Source organism: Procambarus clarkii, chromosome 12 (assembly GCF_040958095.1).
Source record: "Procambarus clarkii isolate CNS0578487 chromosome 12, FALCON_Pclarkii_2.0, whole genome shotgun sequence".
Lineage (NCBI taxonomy): Eukaryota > Metazoa > Arthropoda > Malacostraca > Decapoda > Cambaridae > Procambarus > Procambarus clarkii.
Window position 1 is genome coordinate 14,623,426 of NC_091161.1, and position 16,783 is coordinate 14,640,208.

General features: G+C 41.3%; 1 protein-coding gene and 1 long non-coding RNA gene across 4 annotated transcripts in view; one reads left to right on the forward strand and one right to left on the reverse strand.

The window, feature by feature from the left end:
- The window catches only part of LOC138363871 (uncharacterized), a 47,881-nt gene that overhangs the window by 26,271 nt on the left and 4,827 nt on the right, over positions 1 to 16,783 (reverse strand). The gene's annotated exons all lie outside the window — the stretch shown is intronic.
- The window catches only part of LOC123772867 (gastric triacylglycerol lipase), a 44,592-nt gene that overhangs the window by 6,752 nt on the left and 21,057 nt on the right, over positions 1 to 16,783 (forward strand). For both annotated transcript variants that reach the window (XM_069323325.1, XM_045766229.2), the window contains exons 2-5: positions 5,263 to 5,500; positions 7,170 to 7,284; positions 9,437 to 9,534; positions 13,852 to 13,997. In XM_069323325.1, coding sequence (XP_069179426.1) covers positions 5,263 to 5,500; positions 7,170 to 7,284; positions 9,437 to 9,534; positions 13,852 to 13,997 — 597 coding nt within the window. The remainder of the gene's footprint in view (positions 1 to 5,262; positions 5,501 to 7,169; positions 7,285 to 9,436; positions 9,535 to 13,851; positions 13,998 to 16,783) is intronic.

Consider the following 16,783-nt stretch of genomic DNA (forward strand, 5'->3'; position numbering starts at 1 on the left):
ATTTGTCCGCAATCCCTTTTTCAAAATTTCTTTCTGCCTCTCTCCTCACTGCCGTGTAGTTGTTTCTCGCATCTTTGTATCGCTGGTATGTTTGGGGGTTCGGCCTCTTCCTGTATTGATTCCATTTTTGTGTCTTTCGGTCTCTAGCCCTCTCGCAATTTCTATTGAACCAATCCTGTTTCCTAGTTCTGCATCTCTGTTTTGGTATAAATTTTTTTGTGCCTTTATCATATATTTCACAAAACTTGCCATACATCTCATTCACTTCCTTGCCTAGCATCAAGTCTGTCCAATTATACTCACTAAAAAAATTTCTAAGGTCACCATAATGTCCTCTCCTGAAGTCTGGTTTTTCAACTGCTTCAACCTCCTTATTTTCTTCCAGCTTATAACGCATTGCATACTTTATTCCCAAAAAGACATGGTCACTTTTACCCAAGGGAGGAAGGTACTGAATGTCAAATATCTCTTCCTCCTTCCTGGTAAATATCAAATCTAGCATGGAGGGAACGTCCCCTTCCCTCATCCTCGTAGCTTGTTTAACATGTTGATACAAGAATGTTTCCAGGATGAGGTCTACAAATTTACAGGTCCAAAAATCTTCTGTTTTAGCTTCATATGCTTCCCAGTCTATGGATTTCAAGTTGAAGTCACCGACTATCAACAGTCGTGATCTATCGTTATCCGCTCTCGCTATAATCTCTCTCATTATTGTTATAAGACCTTCACGTTTACTATCTAGCTCCTCCTTTGACCATGTGCTGCTTGGCGGTGGACTATATGCATTTATCATCATTAGTTTATCATCCTCATAGCAGATCTCTAGTGCTATTATGTCAACTTCTTGTGGATTGGCAGTCATTATTTCCTTCACCTTTAGGTGTTCTTTTACCAGCACAGCAACGCCACCGCCTTTCCTAATTTTTCTGTCCCGTCTCCAAATTGAGTAGCCCCTTGGGAATATGACCTCATTTAAAATTACATCTTCAAGTTTTGTCTCCGTGAGTGCAACAATGTCTGGTGTCTGCAGCTGTATTACATCACTTAACTCCAGTATCTTCGATCTCACTCCATCTATGTTGGTGTATGCAATCTTCAGGAACTTGTTCCCCCTCTCCTTATTCTTCACTCCCCCTCTCTCTATTGATTTTGTTGGTTTGCCTTTATGTACCACTTTACTGGTTTGCCTACCCCTATCACTTTGTAGAAAAAAGAATTTATTTCTTCTTCATTCCTGCTCTCATTTAAATGTTTTGCCTCGGCGAGGTTCAGTTTCAGCTTCTCTCTATCTTCTTTTGAAAGATCTCGTCTTAACGACCACCCTTTCCCATCCTCATCCCTTTGCAATTTTCTAGCATTCCTTAGTACTTCTTCCATCTGTTTGGCACCGTTTAGGGTGATCCTCAAAGGTCGATCTTTCCCTTTTACGTACCTGCCTATTCTCCTGTAGTCGCACACATTCTCTCTGTTTGTAAGACCTTCCACGAGGCCAACAATTTTATCTACTACTTTAGCTTCTTCTACAGCTCTTTCTGACCTAGATGTTATCGCCTTTTCTTTGCAGCCAAAAATGATCAGGGACTTACTCCGATCAACTGTGTTTTGCACCAACTTCGGGTTAGATGCCAATTCTTTCCTCACTTCTAGCCTAATGTTTGTTTTATCTTGGTTGCTGCAGTGTTTGACTTCCTTTACTGCTTCTTCTATTTTTTCCTTCTCCTTGGCCACTTGTGCATAAGTGAGTTGCATATCTTTCTTGCACTGTTCTATTCCCTGTGTAACTTCCTCCATCTGTGCTGACAAAAGCTGTTTCTCCTGTTGAATTTCCTTGCCTAACCTATTGTAGTCATTTATGTTTAAATTTACTTTAACTTCTTCCAAAGCTATTTTTAAGAGTTTATTTTCTTCTTCCATGGCTTTGCAATTTGTTTCCAATTGATTCTTATCCTTGCGCAAGTCTTTCACTAAACCCTCAAGACATAAAACTTTGCTATTCAAATGGTCATTACTTTCTTTCAATTTACTAATTATTTCTACATGAGAGTTCACTATAGTATCTAAATTTACCAACTTGTTATGTAGACTACTAATATCAATGCTTTCTTCATTGAATCCCTCAAAATCAAGCTCTGTTTTGTTTTTCCCCTTGCCAGTGGCCATCTTGAATGTTCTTCTCTGCACTGTAAACACTAGGGCAACTTTTTCTCATCCGATTTTTCACTTCCCTTAGCACTTTCCTGTTATCTCACCTATTTTTCAAGAGCACTATACCTTTATGTTCTCTGGGACACCACTCACTACCATCAACCTGTACTACAATACTTAGGATTGTTGAAATATGCTGGAGCTCCTCTGCTGCAAGTGTTGACCCTAGGGGTGTCACCTTTCTATGTGTAACAAAAAGGAGGCCTGGTCGAGGACTGGGCTGTGGGGGGGCTAAGCCCCAAAATCATCTCAAGAGAAGATTCAGTTGAAGTCCAGGGTTCATTACTAACAGCGTATCATGATCCCGTGTTCTAAGGCATGTGCTTGGGAGTACTCAGAGTACAGGTTCAAATCTTTCCATGGCTCCAACTGATTTTCTCTGATATCATGTTAATGTGATTTCAAGGTGCAATAATAATAATAGTGGTGGTGATAATATTATAGGATACAAATCCACACTTGTGTATGACGTGTACAAATAACGTATGATGAAAACCCACATTTTTATCTTTTTATTATGTTGTATGTTATAATACAGTAATGATGATAATACACAGTAGTCACACTATCGTGATGCGTCAATAGCAGCTTTTCAGATGTATCAGAACCCATTTGATGTATCACATTGAGATGTGTGTAATAATATTTATAATGATAATATAAATAATACTGATAATACTGTACTGTTGTGATAATATTAAATGTGTACCAATTATCTATAAGAGGACATTACACAATTAACACACACTATAGTGCATATCACACTGATTGTATTATCTTTGGGCAAGGCCTATACAGTACTTCAAGCATTGTCAAGATAACTGTTCATAAGTGTCTGAGGGTTGTCAAGCTACAGGTTGTAAGGGATGTTAAGATAAAGCTACAGTACCAAGGATTATCAGGCTACAAGTTCTAGGGGATATCAAACAAGTTTCTAGGGGATGTAAAGCTCAAGTCCCCCGTGGTGTAGTGATAAGACCCTCGCCAGGCATTTCAAGCGCGCTTTGTGTCCTGGGTTCGTATCCTAGCTGGGGAAGGATTTTCTGGGCGCCAATCCTTAACTGTAGCCTCTGTTTACCCAACAGTAAAATAGGTACCTAGTTGTTAAATGATTTGGCGGGGTCTTATTCCGGGGAACATAGGATTAAGGACTTGCATGAAATGCTATACTTGCTAGGGGCTGTACAACCATGTAAGAACTCTTGTACATATTATTATTATAATAATAATAATAATAAAAGCCTGGTTCCCTGGCTCCCTCCTTCCCTCCCTCCCACCTTCACCAGTTTGCCGAGAAATGATAATTTCACAAGTGAAATTATCTAATTTCACTTGTGCTGTAATTGTGATGGGCTGCAAGAGTTATGGGAAGTGGTTTACAAGGAGTGTTAGGCCTGCTGTTTCACTTTTTTATCTCTCAGTGGTAAAGGTTCACATTTTATGTTCAGCAGAAAAGTCAACCACTTGTTTTGGAGATTTTTTAGGTTTCAAATATCGACTTATACACCGGAATATATGGTAATACAAAATTAATTATTCACAATAAGCTGTAAATTAAACTACAGCGGAACCTCAGTTACCGAACGTCCCTCTTTACGAATTTTTTGGGTTACGAGCTCAATTTCTTCGTAAAATTTGAATCGGTTTACAAGCTTTACCTCGCTTTGAGAGTTTGCTGATACAGTACACGTATGGATCGACTGAGCACGTGGTTCCTGGTGGCACGTAAACTGAAGCGCGGTTGCCCTAGTTTCTCCTTCCTAGTGATTATTGCACTTGAATTCTTTGTAAAGAATTGAATTGTTTTACAAATTTTTTTAGTTTCCGAATATAAAAGTACAGTAATTATTATATACTATGCAATGGGTCCCAAGAAAGTCAGTGGTAAGGTTCAACCTAAGAAAATACATGTGACAATGACCATAAGAGGAAAAACAAGTCTCTATGGAATGGTTCTTAGTAAGACAACCAAGCAGTGAGCTACAACCTGGTCTTAGTGGCATGCAGGCAAAACGTAGGAGAGAGAGTACCCCAGAGAAGTCATCACTGCCTGATGATATAATGGAAGGGGGGACTCCCCTTCCAAATACTAACACCTCTCCTCCTCCCCGTCCCCCCCTCACCATTTTCTATATGCCAACAGAGTCATCAATAAAAGTAAGTTATAACGAGTAAATACTTTAATACAAATTTTTTTTGTGTGTATTATGTATGTAATGTATTTTGGAGGTTAATGTTTTTGGGAGTGTGGAATGGATTAGTTAAATTTACATTAGCCTGTATTAGTATTTCTTCAGGGAAAATTCATCTCAATTTGCTAATTTTTGTTTACTAGCCATCTCTGGGAATGGATTAAATTTGAAAACAAAGGTACAGTATCACTGTACTGTATATTTAATTGTTACAATTCAATCTTGGTGTTAAATGTTGTTTTTCCATTAAGCTTACATTGTTTCCTCTAAAATTTACCAAATATTCCATGCAGTAGAGTTAACATTACCATGTTCAGACGCTGGGTCACAGTAGCGTGGCTGAAGATATGATGACCAGACCACACACCAGAAGATGAAGAGACGACGACGTTTCAGTTCGTCCTGGACCATTATCAAGTCCAGACCGAAATGTCATCATCTCTTCATCTTCTGGTGTGTGGTTTGGTCATCACAGCAACCTTACCTTGCATCGTCCTTAACACTGCAGCAAACTGTGATCCAGCACCACCTATTGTCAGCAGGTTATCACTCTCTACATACATATTGAACTTGTTTGGATGTCAAAGGATGTATGATGTCAGCCAGTTAGTGCTGCTAGACATAAGCCATGGCTTCTTCTTGTTTAAGATTCGCTACTTGCAACAAAAAGTTCCAAGTAGCACAGGCTATGGCGAGCCCGTAGTAAGCCATGGCGTTTGTAAGTTCAATTTTCTTACTGTTGCACAAATATAGTAGTGTTTTTTAGTGAAAGGGCTAATGTTTCTGGGATTAAGTTGTGCATCATTAACCCGAGTAATTATGCAGACAATCTCGGTAATTACTGAACATTAAAAACTATCAACAGCCTCATCTGATAAGAAAATATGGATATCCAGTCGAAACACACACCGTTACGACTGCCGATGGTTTCATACTGACTCTGCATAGAATTCCACATGGCCGTAAGGTGTCAAAGACGAGTGCTGATGGAACCGGGAACCGTATCGAGAATGAAATAAAATCCAAGGAGCCTGTGCTAATGCAGCATGGATTATTAGCATCGTCTGCATGTTGGATACTAGCACCTCCGGAAAAGGCACCAGGTGAGTTGGATTATTGTGAGTACAGTGTATTTACAGGTCTTGGAGCAAGTTTAATTCTGGTCTATGCTCCCAGTAGGTTAGGGCAGGTCTTCGAGGCCTGGTTCAATTTCTTAAATGTTTACCAATACCAGCACTTAAGCTCGAGATGTTTCTGAGTGGCCTATCAGTAAAATGCATTGCATTATATTAACTTTTATAGTTTCAGTTGCATCTGGCAAGATTGTCGAGTGATGTTGATATTTTATCATCATAGTACATTTGCTTACCTATCAAGTTTGGGGGGCTTGGACACCTCGATAAAAGCCAAACGTGTATGAATACACACTGGCTTCCTGTTTCCCTACACAGTGAATTATAATACATACCCTGGTGTAGGGAACTCATCCTTTTCAGTACAATTACAAAAGAATTCTATGGAATCACACACATGTAAAAATTTAAGGGTTCAGTCTCGCTCCTTAAAGAGCAGTTAACAGTATTCTCTTATAAACTACGTTACGAACTTAATGTTATCACTTATTAATATTTATAGTTGTAATATCTACTCAGTACATATGAATTTTATGGATACATTTCTTTCTTTAGTACAAGAACTGGAATGAATTCCAACTAGGAGCATAGCGATCTTTTGATTTTGATCGAGTGAATGTGTACATCTACCCTAGAACAGAGCTCAGGCCCCAACACTCCCCCAAATGAGTGAGGGGGGGGGGGGTCGAATGAGCTTGTGCTGGTTCTGAGAGAATTCTATCATTTGTTTCCATAATTGGGGGAATACTTTTGGCCGGTTTTGAGGCCGAATCCATCAGTAGTTTGTTTTGGCTCACTGTGGGTCTGTAAGGGGAAGGGGGCCCAGTTCTGACTCGAAGAACTATCGACATCAGAGGCCCGAGACTGTTCAACACGCTTCCACTACACATAAGGGACATAACTGGCCGACTCCTCACAGTGTTCAAGAGAGAACTATCAACATCAGAGGCCCGAGACTGTTGAACACGCTTCCACTACACATAAGGGACATAACTGGCCAACCCCTCGCAGTGCTCAAGAGAAAATTTGATAAACGCCTCCAAAGAATACCTGATCAACAAGGCTGTAACTCATACATCAGGCTGTGAGCAGCTGCATCAAACAGCCTGGCTGACCAGTCCAACAACAAGACCTGGTCGAGGCCCGGGCCACGGGGATGTTGAGCTCTGAAATCATCGCAAGGTAACTAACTGCAAGGTGAGGTAACCTGGTAGGTCTAAAAACTCCATCACTGATTCAACCTGGTAGATAGAAATGATCTCTATATATAGCTTCAGGAAGCCACCAGGGCTCACCCAGAAATTACCATTTCATTTTCACTACTGTTTTTTCATACCACAAATACAATAATACACAGGCAAGACTCCTCTTTCAATAATTTAACAACATTTCTCTCATCACTTTGGAACTTGTCTTAATCTTTATTTTCCTCATCTTAAATATACCGTCACTGTGCTTTCATGCCTTCACTTGGCCGTACACCAAAAGTAGCAGCAAGTACATAGCTACACTCCGCAGGTCTCTAGTCTGATATACAGCAGGAAAATGTATAACAACAGCCAATAGGAACTTTGAAATCTTAGTCCTCCATATATTAGTTATAAACTTCTCGGCCATTTATTTTATATATTTGTTGCAGCATACATAATGGCAGATGCAGGATATGATGTGTGGCTGAGCAACTCCAGGGGGAACCACTATTCCAGGAACCATACTCACCTGTCACCAGATGATAAACATTTCTGGGACTTTAGGTTTGATTTTTTCTTTTACGTTTTCCTTAAAGTATGTCCACAACACCATATTTTCTACACATTACTAGCAGAATTGCCCAAACCCAACATTTCACTAGAAATGCCAAAATGTAGGATATTCTGATATATTTTTTGTACAAAAGAACTAGGTATAAAAGATAAAAATTGTATAATAATGGGTACAAGTACAAATTCGTGGGTTGAGGCTGCCGGTAAGTAGGGTGGAGTGTCGGAATACTAGTGTTAAGCAAGACATTACCCTTGTTAACCATGCAAGTACATAAGACTCATAAAAAACCAGCATCGAGTGTAATGAGACGCCAGTTTCTGGGCGAGCCCCAGAGGCTGCCTGAAGCAAGCTTACTTATTAGGTGCCACACTACTTGGGAGTCATCAGTCGCAGAGTTCTGGTGTGCCTACTTGGGACTGCAAGCCAGAACCCAGCCCCGCTTACAGAGATGCAGGAAGCAATGGCCCAAACACTACATTTAAAGTTTAGCATCTTGCCATCGACCAGGGAAGGTTATCTTGAGGTTATCTTGAGATGATTTCGGGGCTTTAGTGTCCCCGCGGCCCGGTCCTCGACCAGGCCTCCACCCCCAGGAAGCAGCCCGTGACAGCTGACTAACACCCAGGTACCTATTTTACTGCTAGGTAACAGGGGCATAGGGTGAAAGAAACTCTGCCCATTGTTTCTCGCCGGCGCCTGGGATCGAACCCAGGACCACAGGATCACAAGTCCCGCGTGCTGTCTGCTCGGCCGACCGGCTCCCCGCAGGTACGCAGAAAGGTAGGCGAATCAAAACAGACTACTGCCTGGTTAAAAAATGCTACCTATGCCCTCAAAATATCAAAACAAAAAAAGGAAAAAACAATCATCTAACTAACCCCCCACTCAATAGTCCCCCCCCCCCACACACACACACACACACTCCATTGCTGGTGGGAAGGGGGGGGGGGGGGGAAGCCAGCCCAGCTCACAGGGGCCACCAGATAGTTCTTTAATGATAAAAGCTGCCAGCTGGAGGAAGGAAGTTTCAGGGAGCCTCTGAGGCTCACCCGGGTCATGATTCATTTCATTACATTCAACACTGGTTTTCTGTGGAGAGTCCCATCGGCACCAGATACAGTACCTGGTGGCCAAGACTGTTGGACCTCCAACCCCCCCCCCCCCTCCAATGCCCAAGACATGCTCCCAAGACATATCGGCATACTTCCATACACCATGGACACGAGGGTAGACTGCAGGATGGCTATATTTGATGACACTGCGGATGATCTGAGAGACACGAGCCCTGGAACAGAGAACCAGAAAAACCAGATCATCCCACAGCGCGTCGACCGACACAGAACTGGTGGGCCGCAGGTAGCGATGAAAAGCTGCTACTGGACTGGATTACTGGGCATCCCCCAGAAAACCAACATTGAATGTAATGAAATGCCAATTTCTGGTCGAACCCTGGTTGCTCCCCGATTCCCCTTTCCCGGTCACTGGGTGGGTGTTTACAGCTGTTCCAGAATGGACAGCTCAGACCTCAGCAAGTAGTGAGCCACTTCTTTCCCCTCCTACCAAATCAGTGGGGAAAGATGAGCCAAATGAGCTCTCACTGGTTTCGAGAGAATTCATCATTTGTTTACGTAGTTGGGGGACTTCATTAGGCGGGTTTAGAGGCTTTGGTCTCTTGAACCCAGTAGTGGTTTGACTTGCCGACTTTCTGGTTGCCTTCTCTGGAAAAATGTCACTGCTCTCTGCACCTTTGTGAGGGGACACCAGGTTCTAGCACTGGTCCCTGGTAGGCCTTAAGAATTCCAAGGTTGATGTGACCTTGTATGTGGGAACCATCTCAGTGCATAGCTTCAGGGAAACCACCGAGGCTCATCCAGAAATTGGCATTTCATTGCATTTAATGCTGGTTTTTACAACAGTGTTTACTGCTAATAACTAACCGTTGAACTCAAATTTGTAGTAATAATTTACTTTTCACAATATTTTGTCTTTATTCTTTGTATACAAGATGTTTAAAATCACACATTACAGATCTTGTGTTAGAAGTTGCCATCCAAATAAGCAGAAATGTGTTGTTGTAATAGTAGTAGTGATGATATTTATCCCTGTAATGTTTTACCCTGTGATGCCTCGTGTGGTTCACAGCTGGGATGAGATGGGATCTCTCGACTTGCCTGCGGTTATCGACTACATACTGGCTACCACTAGACACGAGCAGCTCTATTATATAGGGCACAGTATGGGTAAGCGATTAATCATTGTCAAATTTTTATTAGAGATTTCTCAATAATTTATATACAATCAATCTGTTTTGCACTAAAAGTTAACTAAGCTTTCATTATACAGTGGTACCTCGCATAACGATTGCCCCAAAAGACGAACATTTTGGGTAACGAACGGCCCGATCAGCATCAAATCGTCCCGTATGACGAACGCTGGTTTGAATAACGTCAACACCACACAGTGGGGTCGCGCTGCTTCTTGCACATTCCTAGACGCCTCCGACGATGCACATAAATTATGTTGTTCTTGCTTAAAGATGCTAATGATGCTGGGATATAAAAGGGTGACTGCTGAGATGTTGAAAAGCATTGACGTTTTTGTAGAAAAAAAGAAATGAAATGTCTTATATACAACAAATGTCAAAAAGGTTCGTTCGGTGTTGGCAGGTAGGCTGCTCCATTATAACAATCTTTCTTTGTTTCAAATGTGTTTCATTTGTTTTGTATTTGTCATTTACGTCTCAATAATGGAGAAGCCTACCTTACATACACTGAATAAACCATTATGACATTTTCCTTTCTTCAAATGTGTTCAATATTTATTTTTCATTTGTCTTATAGCAAAAGGTTTGTTCGGTGGTCGGCAGGTAGGCTGCTCCATGTTTCTTACATACAAAAAACGTAAATAATAAAAAAAAAATGAAGAATTTTGAAAACCAGTACAAATGTCAAAAAGGTTCGTTCGGTGGTCTACAGGTCGGCTGCTCCATGTTTCTTAAATAAAAAAAAATGAAAAATAAAAGAACTGTTGAAACAATTTGAAAAATGGACAAATGCCATAAAGGTTTGTTCAGTGTTTGTCGAGTAGGCTGCTCCATTATTGAGACGTAAGTGACAAATACAAAACAAATGGAACACATTTGAAACAAAGAAAGATTGTCATAATGGAGCAGCCTACCCAACAAACACTGAACGAACCTTTTGTAATAACGAATATGAAAGACAAGGGCTGCTGGCTGGGTTAGTACTGCGTGAGCAACCATTTGTGGCACACGTGCCTCTGGCTCTCAAACACCTGTCCCACACGGTGTTGAAAGACTGCGCTCAATCGGTGCAATTCAGACCCTATTGTTTGAAGAACATAAGGGTCATAACATTGGTGAAGCTAGGCGCAATAAGGGCTTAACACAACAGTCGGATGCCAGTGATACAGCACCTATGAGGATGATACAGCGAGCGTATCCAGGTGTAGCTCTGAGCCCCACCCTTGCCATCTCGAATTTATATAGATGATACATAGATGAATCGTTTTCTGCGTTCAGTGATGATGCATCTGATACAAGTAGCATAGATGAAGTGTTAGCGGCTTCCATGGTGGTGTTCATTGATATTTTCAAGAATACCTGAATCTCTTCCTGACTGATGGACACTCTTTGAGGCTAGCTGAATCTCTTCCTGACTGATGGACACTCTGAGGCTAGCTGAATCTCTTCCTGTGTGGGACCTTACAAAGCGATCTTTTCAAGACTACCTTACAAATTGAGCTTTTCCTATAATCGTTTCAATACTACCTTATGCTTTACAAGCTTGCCTACATACCACCTACAAGTACTAAAGCCAAGGGTGCACACGAGTGCATTATTTGCAAGAACACAGAACGATGAAACAGGAAATGAAAATCTATCTGTAGCTGGTGCAAGGAGAGCAAAGTCGCGCTGTGTACCATGGACTACTTCGTTGACTATTACGCACCTCCAAAGTAGAGTGTGTAATACAGTGTGTTACTGTGTAAATAGTATGTGAAACTGTACATATTGTAATTTTAGTGAATTTTTACCATGTAATATTGTGACAATAAACATTTATTGTGGACACATTACTGACACATGTATCACAGTTCCATGGAAAATTATGAACATTCTACTGTATACATATTGTAAAGGTCACAAATATGCATCATATACGATAAAAGAAACAAATAAAACCGCATTGGAAATGCATAGAAAAAATATTTGAAAATATATTTGTGGCAACACGCGGTGCTTGAATGGCCTGCGCGACTGTGTCTGGGAGCTTCACACACGGGCGACCAGGCCCTGATGACGTCACAGCGCACCTTGTCCACGCCCTCACAGCCAAAGTAAGTGGAATTTGGTAATTATTTTTACATAGACATGTTCAGGGAAGGTAATTTATCATTTTGCAAAGAAAAATGATATTTTGGGGAACATTTGATGTCATGCACTCTGGGGGAATTTCACAATAAACACAGTGCATCACACTGGTTACATGGGGGGACACTCGTTTTGTATGACGTCCGTTTCACATGACGAACATGGAACGGATTAAATTCGTTATGCGAGGTACCACTGTAATTTGTTTTGTCAGGGACAGGAAGCCGGTGTATGCATATTCTGTAGGCTTGTATTGAGGTCCCCCACAAGGTCAAACTACTGACCCTCCTTATGATATAACTCCAAAACAGTTGCCTAACTCCCAGTTACCTATTTACTGCTTGGTGATCAGATGCATTAAGTGAAAGGAAACATGACCAACCATTTTCTGTCCCGCCCGGAAATAAAATCCGAGATTCTTTGTTGGGAGTCGAGAACAAAGCAAACTGCACTATGAGAACTTTCATAACCAATGTAAGAATATTAGAACATAAGCATGAAGGCAACTGCAGAAGGCCTATTGGCCCGTACGAGGCAGCTCCTATTTATATCCACCCAATCTCATTCATATACTGTATATATGTTCAACCCACACCTGAAACAATCAAGAGTTCCCACCTCCACCATGTGACACGGCAACTTACTACACAAAACAACCCTGCCACCGAACCAGCACCCACCCAGGTCCTTCCCAAATCCAAATGTATTCACTTTATACCCTCCGTTTTGTGTTCTATTTTGTGTTGATACTCCCAATACCTCATCAGTATCTCCCTTGTTATGCCCATTCATCCACTTTTACACCATGTCACCCCTAATTCTCTTCCTTTCTAGAGAAGTAAATTAAGCTTAGTCATTCTTTCTTCATATGACAGGTTTCCGATTTGCGGGATTAACTTTGTAGTCCTATGCTGGACGCGTTCTAGTTAACTTATATCCATTCAATACTATTGCGACCAAAACTGAACTGCATAATCTAAATGGGGCCTAACAAGAGCAAGATATAGCTGAAGAACAACACCAGGTCTTTTATTACTAACGCTTCGAGAAATAAATCCCAGTGTCCTATTTGCCTTATTACGAACATTTATGCATTGATTTTTTGGTTTAAATTCTTACTGATCAGAACTCCCCGTTTCCTTTCACAATCCAACTTCGCAATCACCACCTAGCTCATATCTTGTAACTCATCATTACCTAGCCTCAAAACCTTACATTTGTTAGTATTAAACTGAATCTACCAGTCTTTTGACCATTTCAAAACCCTATTTAGATCATCTTGAAGTGATAATGAGTGTTTATCTCCCTCCCGATTTTTGTACCATCTGCAAATTGGCAAATATTGCTGCTCAAACCTGAATCTAAATTTATATATATTATGAATAACAGAGGTCCCAGGAAAGAGCATTGAGGAATTCCACTTACTATATTTTCCCACTGATTTAACTCCACTTATATTAACACTTTGTTTGTTTCTTTTGGTATAGACATGCCCCTAATTCAACTTAATATAGCACCCCCAATACCGTGAGCCTCTATCTTTTGAATTAATCTTTCATGTGGCACTGTATCAAAATCTTTGCTAATGTCACAAACCTTACCAATATCAACTGCCTCAACTATGCTGGATTAAAATGATCTTATATGTAGAGCATAATTGTAATATATCTGCCATATCAACAAAATAACCAAGTAGCAGATTGGAAAAGAAAAGGTCCTCTTAGTAGCAATCCACCCCCCTCCTCACTGTCTTCCATATGTCAACAAGAGTCATCAATAAAGGTAAGCAATATCTTGTACATACTCATAGTACTACATACTTGGGTGAATTAGATATGAAATTTATTTTGAAGTTAATATTTTTGGGAGTGTGGAACGGATTAATTCAACTTATATTAGTACAGTATTTCTCATGGGAAAATTTGTTTTGGGTTGCAATTTTTGGCTTACGAACCGTCTCTGCGAACGGATTAAATTCGTAAGCTGAGGTACCACTGTAGTAGCATCTGGGCACCTCCGGGGCACCCCCAGAAATGGACATTTATTACATTCAACACTGTTTTTTGTACAAGTGCATGTTTTTGGCATTTCATTAATTTCTTCTTTAAGATGCTAAATTTGCACATAATGGAAATCAATATTAATATACTATAAAACATTTCAGGAACAACAATTTTTTTTGCATGTATGGCTACCAAGCCAGAGTATAATAGCAAAGTGAAGGCCATGTTCGGTTTGGGTCCTGTGGCCACAGTTGGGCATGTTACCAGCCCAATCAAGTACCTTGCTCCAATTACCTCAACCATTGAGGTTAGTGTCTCTTATTGTCTGATATTTTATTTGTTGAAGATATGTTGTATGGACTTAAATATGCAGTAGGTCTTTTCAGACTTTTTTGCTTGATCAAACTTGCTACTTGTCCAGTCACAAGTTGATCACACTTTTCTTCTTTATCCATCTGGTGTAAATGTATATTTACTTGTATTGTCTTTTAAACGACAGCAAAATCTTCAATGGTCTTGTAGTTAAACCCTCAATTTTTCTCTGTACTTAACTATCAGAAGTTGCACATCAGTGACTACTGTAAGAATTCTGTAATCAAAATTTCAGCTACCTGAATCTTATGATAACCTGACTAAATTTATGTTTATTGTTTTCAAGTAGACTGGTAGTAGACAGGTGAATGGCAAGAGTAAATGGCTGGGGTAGCTAGATAAATTTACCCTATTTACCCGAGGGCCACTAACCCTGGTGGCCTCAACGAGGACAGGAAGCCCATGGTTTGTCGAAGGTCCCCCCCCTATTTGCCTTGATCTTTTCCAGGTAGATTTTAAAACTTAACAGATTTTGCCATTTATAGCTTTGGCGGGTAGGCAGTTTCATGGGTTTATAACTGTGGGTGAAAAAGCATCTCGTGTTCTGTCCTACATTGTGGCTTGTTGAGCTTGAAACTGTTGCTCCTTGTTTGTATTACAGGTGAACTTTTGAAGAAATTGTCCAGGTCAACATCCTCCAACTTGTTCAGTATTTTAAAGCGTTCAATGAGAGCTGCCCTGTAATGCATGGTTTGCAACATTGTTAGCCCTGTAGCCCTCATCCGTTCCCGGTACGAGAGATGACGTAGCTCTGGAATTATTTTTGTTGCCCGGTGTTGCACTTTTTCCAGAGTAGCTATGTAATCCTGAAAGTGAGGTCTCCATGCTTGGATACAGTAATCCACTGGGGCCACACCAGAGATTTATACAATTGAATCACTACTTTATTTTCTTGAAAGTCAAAGGTAGGCCTGATTATTCCAAGGGTTTGGTTAGCTTTTCTGACTTCTGTTCCTACCTATTGTGCAACTTTTAGCGAGTAGTGGGTTTTGACTCCAAGGTTCTTTGCATCAATAAATGGAGGTGGTAGCTGTGTTGTGATGTAAAACCTAGAACATTTTTTTCTTTATGGAGGGCTTGAGTTCAGGACTGATACTACCTTGGCACCATTTTGCAGGCTATCTCGCACCTTGTTTCACCTCCATCCTGCTCGTGATGGAGGTGAAGACCTGAGTATACATGGTCTTTGGATTGTGTTCTTGCCTTTCTTTTCCCTTCTCTTTTTATTGTGGTCCCCTTCAGTCTGATTCTTTTTCCGAGGCTTTGTTTTTAGTGTCTTATCCAACAGTTGTCAGGTTGAGGAGCTTCATGCTCCCCAACCTGACATCTTCCTCCAGAGGTGCAGTGTGTTCCTTTAGCACTATTAAGCATTTTATTCACTTCCAGCTGTTTCTGGTGAACAATAAGTTGATTGCCTTCTGGAGGAATCCTATGCGTCTGTGTTTGTCAGGCGGAGTGCATCATGTTCTGTGTCTGATGGTAGCTCACCACTATCTTCATGCCACTGATTCTGCTTTGGTGGGCACTTTGTGGGTTCATCCTGTTTTCTTGATTCCATGTTTCTCAAGTCATTTTCAGTGCTATTAAGTAGAGCCAGCCTGCGACCTACTGTACTGCCGTGCCCATGATGTTCAGAAGTATGCCGGTCTCGTGGCTGTGTTTGCCAATATGTCCTAGGCCGCTATTCAGGTGCGGAGGTTTTGGCAATCTAACATGTTTCTGGCTGCCTGGTATTTAGTATTCTGGGCCTCGGCTTCCTTGTGTGGCATGGGTTGTCCCTCTCATCAAGAGATCTCTTCATCCTGATGATTCCTGCAGTTCTGCCTTGTTCCTGGTAAGTTTCCCTGTGTTCTTCCTTCTCCATGGGTAGTTAACTTTAGGGAACCACATGGAGCTCTCCCCCATAAAACTAGCATCGAGTGTAATTGAACACCAATTTTTTGGTCGAGCCCTGAGTGGCTTCCTGATCCTCCCTTGCCTTCCAGGCCATCAGTTGGGCCTTACCTGTACATATGCTCCAGAATTGACAGCTTCAGACCCTTGGAGGTGGTGGGGCCCCTTCCACGTCTTCCCCCCCCCCCCAAATGAGTGGGGAAGGCGAGGCAAACGAGCTCACGCTGGTTTCGAGAGATTCAATCATTTGTTTACATAGTTGGAGTGTCCTGCCCCTGAGAGCTGGGGCCAGGCTGCCTGGTAGTGGTAAATAGTAATAATGAGTTTCAAGCCAAGTGAATCCCTTATTCCATGCGATTCATTTGTAGTAGTGTTTTGCATTTTTTTGAGGCTATGTTTTTGTGTACGTTTCAGTACCTGTCAAGCTGTGCTGACTTTCTGGAGGCATCCTCTGGTGAAATAATGGAGTGTCATCTTCTCTGTGCCCCTGTATGAAGAGAAGCAGCTTCTGGCTTTAGTTCCCTTTAGACTAAACAGAACTAGCCACAGCTCATGTGACCTTTAAGTATGAGCTAATCTTGGGAAATAGCTTCAGGGAGCCACCGGGACTCCTCCAGAAATTGGCATTTCACTACATTCAACATTGGGTTTTTCTTTTGAAGCTTTGTGTGGCTTCTGTTATTCTTGCACTCGGGTGGCTTGAAGTGTCGACTGTGTTTTAGGTGTTTTTGGGTGGCTCTTTTGAGCCACTCACAGTGACTGTCTGCTCTCACTTGTTCCCAGGACACGGGGAACATCCTGGGAACGTTTGAGTGGGGTGTCAGGCCT